The following is a 19,116-nucleotide window of genomic DNA, read 5'->3' as shown; positions in this document are numbered from 1 at the left end:
TCGAACACATTTCATTTTCCCATTGCCGTGGAATTCCCAACGTAGATTTTACCATGACTGTCCATCCAAAATAGGGCTTGGGCCCTTCAATCGGACCTATCAAGTCTCTGTGTTGTTGTACTGTTGCTACTCCTTACCCTTCAAGCGAAACAGATGTTTCAAAGCATCGTTTTGCTTACTTGAAAGCAACCTTAGCATGATTTTGGGCTTTTTAAGATAGCATGGTTGTTGTGAGAGCACGATTTCACGCCAATCTGTAACTAAAGTCACATTAGAAACTGCCGAATGGGATGGCTAAGGACTCGTAGACTCATCGAGTATGCGTAATTTAAGTCCACAAGACCGAAAGTCCACATGAAGTGGGACAGGGCCATTGAGTAATTCTTTGTCAGGATGAAACAGTTCACGCTGCTGTGGAGGGAGGAATTTCAGAGAATGAGAAATTTGAGTCAATGGATTACGTGAACGAGAACAATTCGTTTACCTAAAAGATTCGTTCAAAAAGAACAATTCGTTCACGATCAAACCATCAGTAGTGCAATTCCCTATAGCCCATGTTAAATATTTGGAATATATATTTTCATATTTTATTAGGTTCTTTGATAAGGTTAATAAGAAGGTCTAACTAGCAACATAACTTGCATGATGTCCCCGATGCGCTGGTCTTCTCAAAACCCAGAGGGTCGGGACATCATTACTACCATGTCCATAAGGTTGCTTCAAATCCTTTTTGTTTCCAGCAAGTGGTCTTGGACGCTCTTCCCCACGGTGGCAGGGTTAGGAGATCTAAGCCTTTGTCCTGTAGGGCACTGAAGATCTATGTTGATCATACAAAATAGGACTTGGGCCCTTCAATCGGACCTGTCAAGTCTCTGTGTTGTTGTCCTGTTGCTACTCCTTGCCCTTCTAGCGAAACAGATGTTTCAAAGCATCGTTTTGCTTACTTGAAAGCAACCTTAGCATGATTTTGGGCTTTTTAAGATAGCATGGTTGTTGTGAGAGCACGATTTCACGCCAATCTGTAACTAAAGTCACGTTAGACCTAGCTTCACAAATCGCTTGACGTTAGTTAATGCAGCACAAATTTTTGCTGTCAGCAGAGGGATAGCAACAAAAAGATGAATGCTGAAATTTCCCGTATTTTGAATGAGTAACCCGAGAAATTCCCCTTATTTTCAATGTTGACTTAAGCTGTATAAATTAATATTCAGATGTTATGGTCTCCGTGGTCGCACCTCCAAGCAGGAAAGCGGTGTAAAGTTAATCCATTCTCATTTTATTTTCCCCGTGGCGATTATGTGTTGCGCTATTACACCCCAAAATACAGCAACGGTTTACCATGGTTGAAATAGATTTTTAATTAAAGGGGGGGTGAAATGCTCGTTTTCACTCAATATCCTGTTAATCTTGAGTACCTAGAGTAGTACAGCATCCTTCATAACTCCAAAAAGTCTTTAGTTTTATTATATTCATAAGAGAAAGATAGTCTGTACAGATTTTTCCCGGAAAAACACGACCGGCTGGAGGCGTGACGTGTGGACGGAGCTAAAGAATCACGAACGCCAGTAGGCTTTTGCGTTGAGAGCATTTAATCCAGGTGAAAAATTACTAGTGCTCAGGATATAAGAGCTACCAAAAGGCAAAATGCTTCAGATAATTAAAATGCGGGAGCAAAGATGCCATTTGGTGAATTACTTTGAGACATTTGATAATTGTCTTTACTTCAGACACAGTAGTAATTTGGTACTTCACAAAGCACTGCACATTATTCTGCTCATCATGTTTATTAACTTTGCTAAATCCAACATCAAATTTTTTACTACATTTGTAGTTAAACATGACTGCAAATTAAGAAAATTACTTTTTTTTTAAAGTGACATGATTTGATGCAACATTCAATAAAATGGATTCAACCTTCTTCAGTTTCCCAGCATACATTATTCCAAACAAGTTAGTCATACTTAGTTTAAAAATACGGGTAAAACGATTAAAAGCAACAAATTCTCATGAGTCTATTCACAATGACAGAAAAAGATTGTGTCTTTTCATTTCAAGGGGACCTCGTCACAAGCAAAGTAATCCTTCAGTGGTGCTAGAAGATGTCTTATGACTGGGACGCTCCAGGACTTCCCCAGCACTCTCTGCCTCTGCAAACGCCCCAAATTTTTCACATCCGTGTAATGCTTTGGAAATCCAAATATTCTGTGAAAGTGTGAGAATCATCATAAATAAAATATTTACATTTGTATTTACAGCTAAGAGCAGGAGTAAAACTTACTTCTCCATTTCTGTGATCCATATGTTGTCATCTTTTCCATTCATGGTGATGGGGAAATGTGCGTCTTTGGTGCCCTGCTTCAGTGAGTTTGGTTTTGTGGTGATGGTGCGAACTTTTTCATACTACAAAACAGTAAAAATTTAAGTTTGTACGAAACCATAACCCAGTTTCAGAACTCATCACTAGTGATATCATGATATTTATGTACTGCATATCTTTGGTTAGAAGCTCATGACCGACCTTTGCAGAGCGGCCAGGCTCCAGACATTCCTGAAGACTCAGTTTATCTTTCTGAGATGCTATGATTGGTCTGGTCAAAACAGAATTAAATGGATGATGTATATCATATTTATATACTTTAGTTTACACTGTTGAATGCATTTTCCAGGTAAAAAAAAAAAAAAAAGTGTGTTATTCATATGAATATAACTGACACACCTGTTCATGCCAGGTATGTTCCCCCAGAAGTATCTTGCTCTGTGAGCTGGACTCACTTTCACAGCATCAACAAGCACAGGGTTACACTAAAAACAAACCACACAGACTTACGACATTGTAAGACTAAAACATTCTTTAAAAATTATATATATATATATATATATATATATATATATATTAAAAAATTAATCTAATTAATTAGAGGCTTTGTAATTAATTAATCGAAATTAATGGCATTTTAATCACATATAAATATTTGACCTGAGAACAGTGAGAAGTAATTTTTTTCACATGGATTTATTGTATACCATTGAATAATGACTGAATACATAAGCTTAAGCAACAAAATATTGTTTATTTTTGTTCAACCAAGTCTAGCCAGACCCAGTGCAATTTTTGCCATGAGTGTATCAATAGCATATTTAGAAACAATGTAGAAATATTACATTTCAGAAATTCAGGAAGCTTATAGGTGCTGGAACCTTCTGTAAGGTGTTTTTTTAAGTAAAACACAATACTGTCAATTACATTCAGAACATTGGAAACCCTGACTATTAGAAAACATCTCTCTGTTGCTTCAGAGGCCATAACATACTAAGTCCAACTCTCAATAACCTTGGCCAAAACAATAAAGAGTTCAACATAAACTGTTGCACCAACAAAATAATACATAGTTCAACAAAGTGTAAAGTCCACGCTAGCTGCTATATGTTTTGCGTTGAGGTGATACTTGAGGTTCGATGTGCTGCGGTGATATGCGAACGCTAGTTGGTGCTTCAGTAAAATCGGTCCGCCGAAACTCATCCAGTGAGAAACGTTCCGCGGTGCAAAAATAAGTTATTAAAAACGCGGGAATTTTTTTTCTGTAATTAATTCATCTTAGTTAACGCGTTATTTTTTGTGTAATTAATTAATCTCAATTAACGTGTTAAAGTCCCGGCCCTAATATATATATATAAAGTGGTGGGCCGTTATTGGTGTTAACGTGCTGCGTAAACGTGAGACTCTTATTGGGCATTTAAAAAAAATATTGCCATTAATCTATTCTCAAAGTTGGGTTGGGAGCTGGGTCTATACTATGCAAGCTATGATGACTTTCACCTTGAAAAAGTGAAATATGTTTTCCACATATTTTAGCGCGGATGTATACCTAGCCGAATCTGTAGGGGGCGAGAACGAGTCTTAAAGGGGGGGTGAAATGATATTTCATGCATACTGAGTTTTTTACACTGTTAAAGAATTGGATTCCCATGCTAAACATGGACAAAGTTACAAAAATTAAGTTGTACGTTTGAAGGAGTATTTCTGTTCCAAAAATACTCCTTCCGGTTTGTCACAAGTTTCGGAACGTTTTTTTTTTTTGAGTATTTTTGTTAGATGGAGCGGAATTTCCTTATATGGGTCCTAAGGGCACTTCTGCCGGAAGAGCGCGTGCTCTTGTAGAGCAGAGCACTGAGAGCACAGACATTCACTGATCCAGTGTTAATTTCGTTGACTAAATATTTTCGTCATTATTTTCGTCACGAATATATTTTTGCGGACAAAAACGAAACGAAAACTAAAAAAAAAGGCACTGATGGAGACTAAAACTATGACTAAATTGACTGACATTATCGTCAACGAATAAAGGACGAGACGAAAATAGACTGTGGCGAAAATCAAATCAGCAGACGGGAGAGATGCTAGGAATGAGCAAAAGAACCGGAAAAACGGAACAGGCGAGACTGCATTAGAGAAGAGAACCAATCCGAGCCTGACTTGAGACGTGAAGGGAAGGTTTTCAGTTTTTAAATGAGCTCCCGGGAAGACGGCATTCGAAGAGGTGATGTCTAAAAGAGCGACAAAATGTCCACAGCTCACTTCGCGTTTGACGACGAACAAAACAAAACAAAGTGTAAAGCACGCGGAGCGCTCATTCGTGGCAAGAACACAACCAATTTGAAAAGACATTTACTGATGAGCCACCGGGACATTTTTCTCAAATGTAATTTCACAACGATGTTCATTTGTTTTATTGAGCTAAGCAAAATTGGAAGACTGCAGTGCGTAGATGTTGTAGCATTAAATATTACGAACTGAAAAGTACTGTAAAATAGCCCCTTCTTCAAGTTAGATGAGAGCACAATACTAATACGTAATATTATGATACATACATTTGATTAATACTAATGTTTAGTATATTTTATAATGTTCTACTTGTTGACAATATCACAAATATTTCTATATTAGTCATGTGAAACGTGAATGTTCACATCCTATCATTATACATACTAATCTAGCAATATTGTACTATTTAAAACATACAATATTGCTAGACGAATGAATACCTTATAAAATCTTGTTACTTTTTTTTATCCACCCAACTTATTAAATATTTACTTTAAATGTATGCACTTATTGTTCAGCTCAGCTGTAAACTTTAAGGTCCTGGACCCAACTTTATTTTCTTTTATTGATGGTCAATTGGCAGCTAGTTATTGTTTAAATTATCATAACAGTGTTTGTTGCTGCATAAAAGCTTTTGAATCGAAATAAAGACACAGTTGTGTTGAAATAAAGTTGAATTTGTGTTTTATATATTTTGGTTAAGTTTGTTTCCTATACCAGCTGTAAAAAATTGTCTAGTAAATCTGTTATTGATTTTAGTCTTATTTTAGTCGACTAAAATACCAAGCGATTTTAGTCGACTAAAATAAGACTAAAATTAAAACAAATCAGATGACTAAAACTTGACTAAAACTAAAAAGAATTATAGACAAAAGACTAAGACTAAAACTAAATTAAAATTTCGTGTCAAAATTAACACTGCACTGATCAGAGCGAGAGCGTCGCGAAATGTCACAAAAGAAGTGTGTTTTTGGTTGCCAGGGCAAGACAAGCCTGCACAGATTACCAAAAAAAAAACAGCATTAAGGGACCAGTGGATGTAGTTTATTTTTACAGAGCATCGAGTTGTGCAAGTGTTTTTGTTTGTTCCCTGCATTTCGAAGATGCTTGTTTTACAAACAAGGCCCAGTTTGACGACGGATTTGCACATCGTTTATTTCTTAAGGATAATGCAGTCCCAACGAAAAAGGGTCACGATCGTGTGTTGGAACCGCATGCGGTGAGTAAAACTGCTTAAAATATCTCTGTGTTGTTAACTTAGCTATCGGCGTGTAAGCACATCAAGTAAACAACATGCGATGTTGTCATCAAACTGCACTTTCCACATGTACAGCTTTAAAAAAAAAAAAAAAAAACGACAAAGTGGAACTTAGTCATTTTCCAAAACCGCTAAGCAAATATATACAGTTTCAGTACATACCACACAGAGACGTCGTTGCTGATGCTGCTCTTGTTAAATTTCAGCCTCTGGATCTGATTCTGGATCATAAATATACGCTGAATCTGACTGTTAGCCATGGTTTGTTTTGAATGTTTTTTTCTTCACGGTAATGTCACAGCTTCCAAACGCTCTCAACGCAAAAGCCTACTCACGCTCGTGATTCTTTAGCTCCGCCCACACGTCACGCCTCCAGCCGGTCGTGTTTTTCCGGGAAAAATCGGTACAGACTATCTTTCTCTTATGAATATAATAAAACTAAAGACTTTTTGGAGTTATGAAGGATGCAGTACTACTCTATAGGTACTCAAGATTAACAGGATATTGAGTGAAAACGAGCATTTCACCCCCCCTTTAAACCTGTGTGTATGCCTACAGTGAAATTACCACATCAAACGTGACGTGCTAACATGGATGTAGCTAAGATGCCGCCGGGTTTGCATCAGGGAAATGTTTTTTTTTTTTGAAGCTTCCCAATGGAAATTTCGACAAGACGCACGCTAGAGTCCTGCACTGGTTCGGGTACCTGTGGGTGAAAAATATCCAACTGTGTCGGATACGGGTGCGGGTCGGGTCAGACACAGGGGAAACACGGGTCTAAACAACGGTTCAAAACAGTCACCTTCAAACGTAAAAATAGGCCTACGTTCCACTTAAAAAAAAAAAAAAAAAAAAAACAGCCGCGCTAACGGCTGCATGAGTCATTAGTTAATAGACGTAAAGGATCAACCAGCAGTCTTTTTTTTCTTTGTTCTTGTTTTCCATATATATATATATATATATATATATATATATATATATATATATATATATATATATATATATGTAGGCTATACAGAATCTGAATTAAAATGTGTTTGATTTAAGCCCATTTCAAAATTTGTGTCATAAAATTATATCGCGCATACAGCGATCGTTATAAAAGGCGTTTAAACAACAATACACTTCCACTTGCATGTATTTGACAATGGGAATATCACTAACACATTTGTGAATATGGGCCTAATCTAGGCTATCCAGGTTTTTTTTGTATTTTTTTTTAATTCCATCTGAAAATGACTTTGTGCAGCTCATTCACATGTGCACTCTGGCACAGATCCGGCTCTCGCAATACTGAACGATTTAAAAATGGGTGCGTTCGACTTGAAACACAATCTCAGATGGTGGTATGGTTTGCTCTTTTGCTGTTCTGTTTTCTTTCAAGATCAAAAATACAACAAATGAAAGCGTTTATCTGTATTTCCGACTGATGAGAACTATGCATATACATTCATATACATTTGTATTTTATTATGAGATATTTTATTCTAATGTAATGTAATCACTGATGGATCAAAGAGCACCTATTTCGAAATTTGCAGTAAAAAAATTTAATTACAAATTCTCAGAAAATGCATTTAATACCAATATATTAAAACGTCTGTTTATATAGTCCATTAATAAAGGAGTCCAGACATTGGAAAAATATCAGTCCACATGCATTTTATATTTAATATGAGGGAAATAGACATGCATGCATGCGTGACACAAAAAATATTTAACTTTTAGGTAGCAAAATATTTCTTAGTAATTCTGTCAATTACACTATGGTTATTAGCTACATTGTCTGCTATATATTTCCTTCTTATTTATTAAATACGGGCACTGATTGATAAAACATTGATCAAAATTGAGTTAAATTGTATAAAAAACGAATATCTTTTGAAAAGAGTTTTAGAAATAACTTCTGTATGACCTGGCAATAGAATTCGAAAAAAGTGTGTCTAATGTGATTGGCTTAACTGATTTGATTTCGGGTGCGGGTCGGGTGTCGGTTCTATTTTAAGCGGGTCGGGTGCGGATTTTAATTAGTGCTACTATCGGAAAACGGGTTTTTAAATCTAGATTAATTCCAAGATTACAGTGAGATTAATCTAGATTTTTAAAAAAATTATCTATGCCCACCACTAAAATATAAATATATATAAGAGCTTTTTAAAAATTACAATAAACTGCTGAGAGTATTTAGCAAAACTTCTATCCAACAAGAAGAACACTCACTTCCAGAAAGCGGCAAATGTCAGCTTTAACCTGGGTTTCCATGAACACCACGTTCTCAAACAGCCAGAAGAACGGCTGTGGGTCATCCTCCTTTGGCTTCATAACATTCAGAAGCCGATAAAATTCAAAAAAGAGCCGTCCTGTGCCCTCTGCAGAAAATAAAAGAGGATCTCAGATGCAGTGAGTGATGCTAACTATTAGCTGTTTTGACAAATGTTCAACAAAACTTTAAATCTGTTGTGTGAATCATGCACTAGATTTCAGTATCCAGAATTTTGACTTACCAAACAAGCCTTTCCGGGCAGGATTGACTATGGACAAGTCGTTACAAGGACTTCCACCAATGAGAAGATCAAACGGACCCCATTTGTCAATCTGAACAAAGAAAAAGAATAAATTCAATCAGCAGACAGCAGAGGAGTCTTCTTCAGGTGTATAAATAAATATCAGTACATGTGCAGAGAGGTTTTACCATTTAAAGGGTTACATCAACCCAGAATTAAGATATTAGTAAAAATATCTCTGAGATTTCTGTCTCTCCATTGAAAGTTTATTTACTCAAAACTCTGATGCTTCAATACATTTAACAAAAACAAATACATATGAATTAAGCGGTTTAATCAAGATTTTTGTTCAATGAAAAATGTTTACAACATTTATATCAAATAACCGAAGCAAAAAAAAGGTGCATTGATGCGTGAGAACCAATGGGTTCATTTGGTCACACCTACATATTTGAGCTTCCACAAGAACCAATGAGGTTTGGTTGCGCTTGTCCAGCAGGAATTGTTGAGCTTCTGTTTATGCTCACTGATCAATGAATACATGTGAATAAAAGCCTAAATTAAATCTGTTCATCATTTAAAATAATTGTGACTCTTCAGAAGACTTGGATTAAACCTCTTCATTCACATGGATTCATTTTTGATCTCTTTGCAAACATTTTTAAGTCATCAGAATTTTAAATGAAGAGACTGTCTATGGAGGAACAGAAATCTCTCAGATTTCCATAAAAATATTTTCAGTTGTGTTACGAACATGACCAAAAGTCTTGTGGTTTTAGAATGACATGAGGGTCAGTAAATGATGACAATTTTCATAAAAACAAAAAAAAAACAAGATGATGAAAAACGATTTTGCAACCATACATGCTTTTTCGTAATGTTTTTAACATCATCCACATGAGTGATTTTTCCATCATGGTTGACCATGGAAACGGTAATGGACTCTTCATCAACTTCTGAGGCCACATATTTTTCCACTTTAAAGCCAAGATCCCTTAAGACAAGATATCCTGAAACATAAAAATGTATTTAAATGTGTCATATAACCAGTACAAGAACACTAGAATAAGTGTATTAAACTAAAGTGGTGGAAGAATACGGGCAATTTTTACCTGTGGCTATACCATCAAATAAAGAAAGCACTCTGATTGGACGTCGCTGGTTAGCAGGGATCGATGGATAAACACGATGGGGCTCCTAAGGAGAACAAATGTCATTGGTCGAACCAATTCAAATACAAATAAGGAAGATCATATGATATTTTTGCAAGATGATGAACATTATGAAACCACTAACAAACTCCATAGCACTGTTGTTGGCAAAGAATTCCTGAACTTGGATGCTCCAGTCATTCCTGGGCTTCAAAGCTCGAGAGCTGCTCTCAGGTGCACACAGGTAACACGTCCACGGGTCCACATTTTTCAGCCGGTCAAATGTGCCCTCACCCACCAGGATATCCAGACAGTCCACACAGTAGGAGCTAGGGAAATGTAAAAAAAAGACCAAGTTCAACTCATCTATGAACACTAGGGGAAATACAACATACATACATGCTTTCAAGCTACTCATTTTATCAGATTTTTGCTTTCCCTGGGAATCAAACCCATGTCCTGGTATCAACATTACCGTAAACACTCACCGACAACAGTTGTCATGGCCACACAGAATGACCTCCATGCCAGAACAGCAGACGGTGCAGTACGACTGATAACCATCTTCATCATATCTGTACAGCGTCTCCGCGAAATTATACTATATGTGACAAACGTACACACAAAGACACATCACTGAAAGATTGTATTTCATAATATGACTGTATACTTGAATTTATGCAACATATATTAACAGCTGTAGCTGGTAAAGCCAAAACCCCTGTGTGGAGAGAACTACAGCTGTGTAACTGTATTTACTACCTTGCAGTTCGAGCACAGCTTTCCTTCGAAAAGTGGGTGGTTGATTTCGTCAGGCGTACTTCCACATGATAAGCAGAACTCTGAGAAGGAGGAGAAATGAAGTTAGGATGACCTTCACTCATTAATAACAGTTACTGCAATTTTTATGAAAGGGTTTCTGACCTTCAATGTTTCTCTTGTTTTCCAGAAATTCATGCACCATTTGATCTGTCAAAACATTTCAATAAACACCAGGTTACTTAAGTTTTTTTTTTCTTTGCCATTACAATTTTAAAAGCAACAATAAATGTTAATGATATACTTACGTCTTTTTTGGCTGTTCTGTCTGGACTCGATATGTACGCTTGGGGTAATATTTTGATGCTTATTCCTCTGTGCAGGTTTGTGTTTTCTACGCATCTTCACAGTCTGCCAAGATCTCTGATTCCATTTTGAATGCATGTGTTTTCTATAAACATCGGTTGTCCCAAGGTCTATTGAGCCACTGGTTAGCTCCAGGGATTCAGGGAGTTTACTGAGAGACACAGTTAATTCAAATAACTTTCCTGTAGAGTCCTTGTGCTTTATCATGTTCCTATTCACTGATCGAGAAAGAACGACAGATATAAATACATAGTAAATGAATACAGCATTTGATACTACATGCTACACTTTAGAATAAAGCAGTGAGGATAAAGAGCGCCCTCCTGTGCTTATTGCATACCATTGCATTCTGATCGAGTTTGAAGTCCTTCTGGACCCAATGGTTCAAAGCCTCCAAAGGCCCAGTCCAACATGATTCTAAACAGTTCATCCTTAGACTCGGTCTCGGGAGAAAAAAACATTCGACTTCGTCTAGAGGCCACCTACAGATACATGAACAATCACACAAAGAGATGCAAATATGTTTTTGTACTAACAATTGGACGTTTTTTTTTAAGGCTTCAAAGATTATGTAATTACTGTGCCAGTAGCATAACCAATAGGAATTGCAGCAAATTGAAGAAATTGCAAACTGCATGCTAATGCCTGAATTACAGATCACTAATAACAAAACTTGTCTTACCTGCAGAGAACTAAAAATTGCATCTTTGTACGCCATTACTGTAGCGAAGGAATTAGAACAGAAGCACTTGGCAAATGAAAAAAAGGGCAGGAGATTGTCTGCTTGGACCTGCAACAGACAATTTGTAACATACTCATATTTAAGTAAAAGATTACCCAGAAGCTTGCACATAAGACTTTGCAAAGCCATTTTTCTACCTCTGATATCATCCTGTTCCCAAAGAAAATCACTTTACGCATGGAGCCACAAGGGCTCTTGCTGTCCCAGCTTTGAACCAGTCCAGGCCAAAGACCAAAGCCCTCAATCGGCCCCCAAACCATCTCACCCACTGTGTAACCATCCTAAACAGAAAACACAGCACTCGTTGGATGGAGAGTCTAAAGTCGAACTCTAATTTTACTGATGTTAAAACACTTTATCCTATTCCATCTTAAAGAAATGGTTAAAAGCACTTCTCACTTTAGTTTCAGTTTAATTGCACAGAAGTAATAATAATAATTAAAAAAAGCATTTGTATTATAATATTAAAATAAGTTACCTGGATTTCGTTTTTCTTGTTGTTTTCTGTAGAAGATGTATTTTCTTTTCTTTTCTGGCAGAGAAAGCAAAATGTTTATTAAAGATATCCAGAACTAAACATAAAACAAAAACAAATGAGCAGACATTTACCGCATAATTACATGTAACAGCATCACAGTTGTAATCGTCATCATCATCAGTGATTTCATCATCATCATCATCGTCGTCGTCTAAGATCACAGACACATATGGATAATCCCCTAGCAAAAAGAAGGGCAAAGTAAGTTTTTCTCAATGTTGCAGGACTGTAAAAGAAAATACCACTAGCTTTTATAACACCTTCTGTGTTATTTTGGCTTTCTGTGTCTGATTCAGAAGAGATTTGCACAATATCATCCACTTCCATTGGTTCAATGTCCTCCACGACTATTGGTGCCATGTCATCCATTTCCGTTAAGTCGATGATATCTGAAATTCAAATGCAAAGTAAGTACAGATCAGCTCCTCAATATATCTTGAACCTTACAAAGTATATGTGCATGTACATGTCATTACCGGACATGGCGCTCCCTTGAGTCTCTGGGCTGAGATGTGATGGAGCACTTTTATATGAACTGCTGTCTGTAACATCATCCTCAGCCATGTCCTTCTCCACCAACTCCTCTATTTTCCTCTCCTTGAGATAGTCATTTTGTTGAAACATCTGTGATACAGACAACCACACACAAACACAAACCAAACTTTCATATGTTTGTTTGGATGCTCTAGATGGTTGACAGTGCATTGCTATGGACCAAAGATGCTCTGAATGTTCTCGACCCTTTAAACATCTTCAGAGGTCCCTTAATCCAAACTAAATTAATTTTCATAACCACCGTCACATTTAAAGGGAGAAATTATATCTTATTACACAGATATCTGATCAATTATATTTTGTTTTCTCAAGCTCTTCATAAACCAGCAACTCACCTGTTCAAAAATGATCTCTTTTTTCAACGTTCTGGGCAAAGCCAACAAGCTAACGATTAATTTCCCAAAACTAGATGTCCTTCCCATAATCCTCAGTTCGGTCATCCAGTACTTCTCCATTGACTGGTTGGCTAGGTGTACGTCACCTCCATCAATGAACTGGTACTCCAAAAACTCATCTGTGAGTAAGCTGACATTCTCAGGGCTCGAGCAAACTCCAAAACAGACACCTAAATCTTGGACTATTTTGCCAGTCACCTCAAGCTTTTTTCCTGGACTCAACACCAATGACAAGTTTCTCAGAATGGAATCTGAGAAGGGTAAACGTTGAATAATATTAACAGTTACAGTCGTGTAGAAGGAGATGATGGAACTGTGGAACGTCTCCAAGTAGTCTGTCAACTCTTCAGAGCATTGCAGGATAAAGTCAGCAGCCTGTTTGCCGACTTCAACATCTCCTCTTGGTAAATGTCCCACTGTTTCCTGTATAAGCGAGGTCTTGCCTCTTCTAAGAAAATACTCGGCTGCTTTGGGTCTGAGAAAACTTGCTGTGTAGAATCTCACTAATTGAGAAGCATCTTGAAGCAGCTGTGTCACGCTGACACCTCGGTCAATATTCTGCTGAAAATCGTAAAGCGGTTGCAAAGCGTGGCTAAGAAAGAGTACGCCGAGTCTTATTTTGGGGTCACTAAGAAGACGACAGATTGCATTTTCATCTGCATCCAGAGATCCAAAGTATTTCTCAAGGTCTGACCAAGCTAAAGTCATTTTCTGGATGATTCTCCAGAAGAGAGAGCATTGGGACGTCAGGGCATTTCTGAAGTTCGAACTATCAACATCTTCAAGCAAAGTTTGTAGAGCAGCTGGGAAAGCTGGAAAGTGCTTGTAGATCTCGGTGATGAGATTTAGAATCAGGCCAGAAATCTCCATTTTCTCGACACCGCTGTGACACACTTCTCCTGCCATATCTGTAAGTCCACATAAAGACACAATCTCAGGTTTCAGCAACTTTAGACCTGAGAGAAGACCTTCATGATCTGGGAAATTTGAATAAAATATTGCCATGTTTATTAGAGGTATCCTGAACTTCTTCAGCATCTCCACTATGCAGGTGCAGATGGCATCAGCAGTCTCCTTTTCTGGATGAAGAACATCAAGCAGTCGGAATTTGTTTTCCCCAGTAACTTCGTCAAAAAATCCCAATAGCGGTACACTGGCCTTGTTCTCATCCTCAAGCTCCACTCCATGGAATAAATAAAGGCAGTATGGAGTCTTACTGCAGAAGTCTGAATTTTCTTCAGGACATTTCAGGCCTAATAGTACACTGTCCTTGCTATTGGCACAGTTTGATCCAGCATCAGGTAAGCCATACTTTCTGATGAAACACATTGTGGCCGGAGTCCGGAAAAAAGACTCATGTGATCCCCTCTTAACATTTAGCATTTTCTGGTTTAGACAGTTTGTTTGCACAGGACTGTAGAGTCTTGAAGATGGTTCTTCCTTTTTAGCTATCAATAAAAAGAAAGAAAGAAGTCACAAAAAGGGGGAAAAAAAATGACATGCAGGTTACAATATCTATAAAATTTAAAAAGGTAAACACCTACAGATGTTAAATTCTCTGCTTGATTTCAATGACACAACTTCCTGTACAACAAAACCCTCCTGAGGGTTATACTTCTCCTTTGCAACATTCTGATCATAAAGATCTTTGAACCATGTAAGTAAATCTAATGTTTTCAGGATGTCTCCATTCTTTAACGATTTCACCTCTAGTTCCTATAAACAAAGAGAGAAAATGCATTGTTGACAATAATGTATGTTGATCATTGCATAGCCAAACAATTAAAAATATTTTATATGATGCATTTTTTTTTGATAGCATAAATCAGAGTTTTTAGATTAGATTAGATTCAACTTTATTGTCACTGCACATGTAGGTACAAGGCAACGAAATGCAGTTAGCATCTAACCAGAAGTGCAATAAGCAGAAAGTACAGAATAAAGGTCTATAATATGTACAATAACTATACAGGTAAGTATTATGGACATAATTTACAGATATTAAATACTATAAGCACGATATACAGATAGGTGTACTATGAACATACTATACAGATGGGCTATGTAAAAGTGTATGTACACTATAGGCAGAACTATGAACATAATTTACAGTATTGCAATGGACAGTAAAGTGCATAGAAAAAATATTTCAGTGTGCAAATGGATTATACAGTGTTCCTGGATGAACAGGCAGTAGTGCAAGTAATAACAAGTTACTTTTTGCTTGTGAATAAATAAATAAATCAGAGTGTTGAAGAGGGGGAGGAGTCTATGTGTGGTGTGGGGGGGGTTGAGGGGTGTCAGAGTTTTAATTCAGTTGCTCACTTTCTTGATCTGTGCCTTGCTGAAAGCTTCCTGTAGAAGACGGTAATTATCCAAGATGTCTGCATTCTCTTTTGCTGTGAACTTCACTTTATTTATGTCGATAGATCCAGGCCGAATGATGTCCATCAACTGACAAAAAGCGGCACCTGGAAAAAAACACCATAAAAGTGTCACTGAAAAATATTTAACATTCAGCACTTTCCTATTAAAATGCTTAATTTAACCTGGAAACAAAAATACCTGAACATGTGTGCTCCACCTGGCTGAAAGTGGAATGCAGTATTTCATTGAGCCAGTCCAGCAGCTCACTGAGATTGTGCTTCTCATCTCCAGTTTTCACATTCACCACCATTTTTCCATAACCTGTGGAGACATTATTGTTATATTAGTCTGCGTTGATAAAGTACGTAATAACTCATTAATTTGTAAAATATTTGTCCACTATATGCGTCAAACGTAAGTTTCTTCATTCAAAAAAAAACAAAAATCACAGACCAAACAGATATTTTCTTCTTGACAAAAATGCTACCGCCTAAAGTTGAATGACGTTTTGGAAAATAAGAACACAATATCCGCGCATGTGCAGCCCTCTATTTCCCGCGAAAAACTTAAAGGGAGGAAACAGCTGTAGTGGCCAATGAAGCGCGAGCAGCCTCCCAAGTATCCAATAGCCATTCCTCCACATTGCATTGTGGGACACAGACTGCACTGAAAACAATAGGATGAAAAAGTAATGTTTTAACAAACATGTTACCGTTAGTTGATAAAATTCACACAATGAGTTAAGGCATTTAGATTACTTTTACGTGTAATCGTAATATACATGTCCTAGACTAACCGTGTATATAGTGGTTTTCCTTGTGTAATTTGTTAACATGTTTTGTTTAAATGCACTTCAGCAAAATCTAAATAATATCGTCAACGATATAATCACGTATTAATATCGAATGTTGCATGCAGTCTTTTAACCAGGTTGATAAATACAAACGACTTAAAAACCTACAAATATTCATAACTATCTTTAGCAACACAGAGATGTCCAGATCGCGCACGCGCACCAGCTGTACAACTTTTCCAGAGAGTAAATTCCATTACATGTATTACTCCTTAAACCACCCTGTCCCGCTCGGTGTTCCGTTAGTAGGACCTCCCACTGGCGATGCCTTGAGTTCAATGGATCATCAGATCGGTCGGTCTGACGCAGGGCAGTCGATCGCGTTAGAATCCAGAAACGTTCCGTTGCACGCGTCCTGCTGCTTTGCAACGTGGAAACACCGTGTGGTCACTGATGGGAATTTTGATTCATCCTAGTGACTCGAATCTTTCGAATCAGTTAAAAGATTTGTTCGCTTATTTTTGTAAATAGCATCATTACTCCAGTAGGTGGCGATCATTCACTGTGTCTTTTTCTGTGTTCTAAGCGAGTCTTCAATTTACTCAACCGATTCGAAAAAAAAAAAAGAAAAAAAACCGAGTCATTGCAACCGAAACATATCATCACTATCTGTTATGTTTGGATATAAACTAAGAAATCTTGAAAAAGTTGAATCGTATGCATTTCCCAAATAGTTAAATTCTTCTTCTTCCTTTGTGTTGTGAACCATACATACTCAATAAAATCACACGACGAACGACGTGCCTCTCTCAGCGAATCTTTGTGTAGATGTAAAGAAATGATTCGTTTAGTGATGGGGGCGTGTTCGCCAAATCGCTCAAACCAATAACATGCCTTTTACGACCCGCGTAGGAAACATAGACAGTACGGTTGGAAAGCGGTTTTGGACGTGCAAATCACTCTTAAAAACAGAAAAGCGGTTCAGAAAAAGGAGAAACTGAACGAAAAATAGCCGAAAACAGAGTAACATGCTACCACACCACGCTAAGGCCTATTATTTCTTTAAATGACAGTAGAGTCTTTTCCGAATTCAGCATATGAGTACATGGAAGTGAATGAAGATGTTGTATTACGATGTCATATAGTAATTGATATTTATGTATCTATACATAAATGTTTAAAACATGAGACAAAGCAGGCAGATTAAGATAATAGGTTGGAATTGCATATTACGATACAGTTGTTGAGAATACAATATAACGCTAAGATGACCTACTGTTTTTGCAAACACGTACAACACGTTGATTACGGTTTCCAGCAATATCTTCAACTCAAATCGGGGTTTGTTTTTGTAATGGCGGCTAGTGATGCTTGAACCGGAAGTGACAAAATAACGAGCGCGGCCATTTGTACTTGAACGTGCAAGGCAGTTAAGTTATTTAAACTGTTCAAAACAGCTCCCTATGTTGATTGCAAACTGATATTTCTTATATTATTTGAATAATAAATGCACTTAGTTTGTAGCGCAAATCACTTTACAGCTCACTGCATTTTGATATTCTTCTAGTTATCTACCTATCCATATATTGTCAAAGCCCCATGATGCTTTGCGCGAAACTGTAAACAGTCAGTAAGTGCCTATAAAGGTTTGCTTATTAATTTTCATAAACTGTACAGTGAGGTGACGTCCTCCACTTCAATCGAACATCAAAACCAAATTGTGTAAATGTATTAAGAAATTAATATCAGAATTATCCCAAATTCAAATGATTTAGTTGATTTAGGGCATGTTAAATAATACTGTATAGCTATGGTGGTCTAATATGTAACAAAACTGTGTGCCGCTTTAATCAAAACCTTTTCCTCATAAACTGGAACACTGATGGACATTTCAGACAGCTTTCCTAATTTTTACAGATAAATGTTTTACTTCCTAGCTTGAGAAATATTACAGTGCTGTACTGCTGATAGGATTATTTGTAGAGCAGCCTTTCTGATTAGGCTATTTTCAATTACTTTGTTTTTATTCATTTTGAATGTTCCTTAAACAGGAAGTGCTACCCAAATTAAAAATGTAAATTTTAACTTAAGTTTTAAATAAATTAGAAATTCAGTAAATTCTTTTGGGAAAAGGTGAATAGCAGTCAATTAAGTCTAGCAGGTTCACAGAAAATAGCTTTCCGTGTTGCAAAATAAGGTGGATATGTCACGTAAAATCTTTAATTAACCTACACAATCCCCACTGAAGCAGTGTGATGTATTGTATCCATCATTCTAGAGCTTTGCAGGAGATCAAATGTTCTATAGCAAATATTTTACATTTAACTACAGAAAAATAGACATAGACTACGTTTTTTATGATTATATAAATACTTTTTTTTTTTGTTATTGCTCTTGTGAATAAAGCACGGATGTGCGTCCACAACACAGTAAGCACTGACTGCAGATTTAGTTGATTTTAAACTGTACGTTCATTCCTGGTATATTTTGTATTGTATTGTAGTTAAAATGTTGAACAATAATGCTATCTTAAAGGTTTAGTTCACCCAAAAATGAAAATGATGTCATTAATGACTTACCCTCATGTCGTTCCAAACCTATGAGACTTCCATTCATCTTCGGAACACAGTTTAAGATATTTTAGATTTAGTCCGAGAGCTTTCTGTCTCTCCATTGAAAATATATGTATGGTATACCATGTCCAGAAAGGTAACAAAAACATAATCGAAGTAGTCCATGAAACATCAGAGGGTCAGTTAGAATTTGTTGAAGCATCGAAAATAGATTTTGGTCCAAAAATAACAAAAATGATGACTTTATTCAGCATTGTCTTCTCTTCCGGGTCACGTCAGAGTGGACAGTATACTGTACATTTTCAATGGAGGGTCAAAAAGTTCTCGGACTAAATCTAAAATATCCTAAACTGTGTTCTGAAGATGAACGGAGGTCTCCCGGGTTTGGAACGACATGAGGGTCATTAATGACATAATTTGGGTGAACTAACCCTTTAATCATAAATAACACCATTTGAATCACATGAACAAGCAGATTGAAATTGGAGAATTTTTTTTAAAACATTAAGCTA

The 19,116-nt window shown here is 36.9% G+C and overlaps 1 protein-coding gene across 4 annotated transcripts; it reads right to left on the bottom strand.

Moving 5' to 3' along the window:
* Positions 1 to 1,747: 1,747 nt before the first annotated feature.
* Positions 1,748 to 17,395, bottom strand: LOC113071078 (uncharacterized). Of its 4 annotated transcripts, XM_026244445.1 has the most exons (26): positions 16,292 to 16,493; positions 15,692 to 15,904; positions 15,437 to 15,559; positions 15,197 to 15,342; positions 14,416 to 14,587; positions 12,812 to 14,319; positions 12,398 to 12,545; positions 12,182 to 12,310; positions 11,993 to 12,102; positions 11,862 to 11,915; positions 11,521 to 11,664; positions 11,324 to 11,431; positions 10,982 to 11,123; positions 10,584 to 10,859; positions 10,441 to 10,485; positions 10,279 to 10,358; positions 10,005 to 10,117; positions 9,662 to 9,845; positions 9,478 to 9,562; positions 9,230 to 9,375; positions 8,366 to 8,456; positions 8,082 to 8,230; positions 2,717 to 2,802; positions 2,519 to 2,588; positions 2,279 to 2,400; positions 1,748 to 2,202 (listed from the first exon to the last, which is right to left on the bottom strand). In XM_026244445.1, the coding sequence occupies exons 3-26, from the start codon at positions 15,546 to 15,548 to the stop codon at positions 2,046 to 2,048; spliced, it is 4,377 nt and encodes a 1,458-aa protein (XP_026100230.1). In that variant the 5' UTR covers positions 15,549 to 15,559; positions 15,692 to 15,904; positions 16,292 to 16,493; the 3' UTR covers positions 1,748 to 2,045. The 4 variants fall into 4 exon arrangements, with proteins under 4 accessions (XP_026100230.1, XP_026100232.1, XP_026100231.1 ...); XM_026244447.1 differs by lacking the exons at positions 15,692 to 15,904; positions 16,292 to 16,493 and adding an exon at positions 17,308 to 17,395; XM_026244446.1 differs by lacking the exon at positions 15,692 to 15,904 and having other exon boundaries at positions 16,292 to 16,494.
* Between the last annotated feature and the right edge of the window lie 1,721 nt (positions 17,396 to 19,116).

Source organism: Carassius auratus, unplaced genomic scaffold (assembly GCF_003368295.1).
Source record: "Carassius auratus strain Wakin unplaced genomic scaffold, ASM336829v1 scaf_tig00005886, whole genome shotgun sequence".
Classification (NCBI taxonomy): Eukaryota; Metazoa; Chordata; class Actinopteri; order Cypriniformes; family Cyprinidae; genus Carassius; species Carassius auratus.
Note: the sequence above shows the minus strand (reverse complement) of the source record. Positions and strands in the feature narration are given on the sequence as shown.

Coding starts and splice junctions, on each gene's coding strand:
- LOC113071078 (XM_026244444.1), bottom strand. Junction 12,311..12,397: donor TCAAGGGAGCGCCATGTCCG/GTAATGACATGT, acceptor TTTGAATTTCAG/ATATCATCGACTTAACGGAA. Junction 2,803..8,081: donor ACATTTGCCGCTTTCTGGAA/GTGAGTGTTCTT, acceptor GTTTGTTTTTAG/TGTAACCCTGTGCTTGTTGA.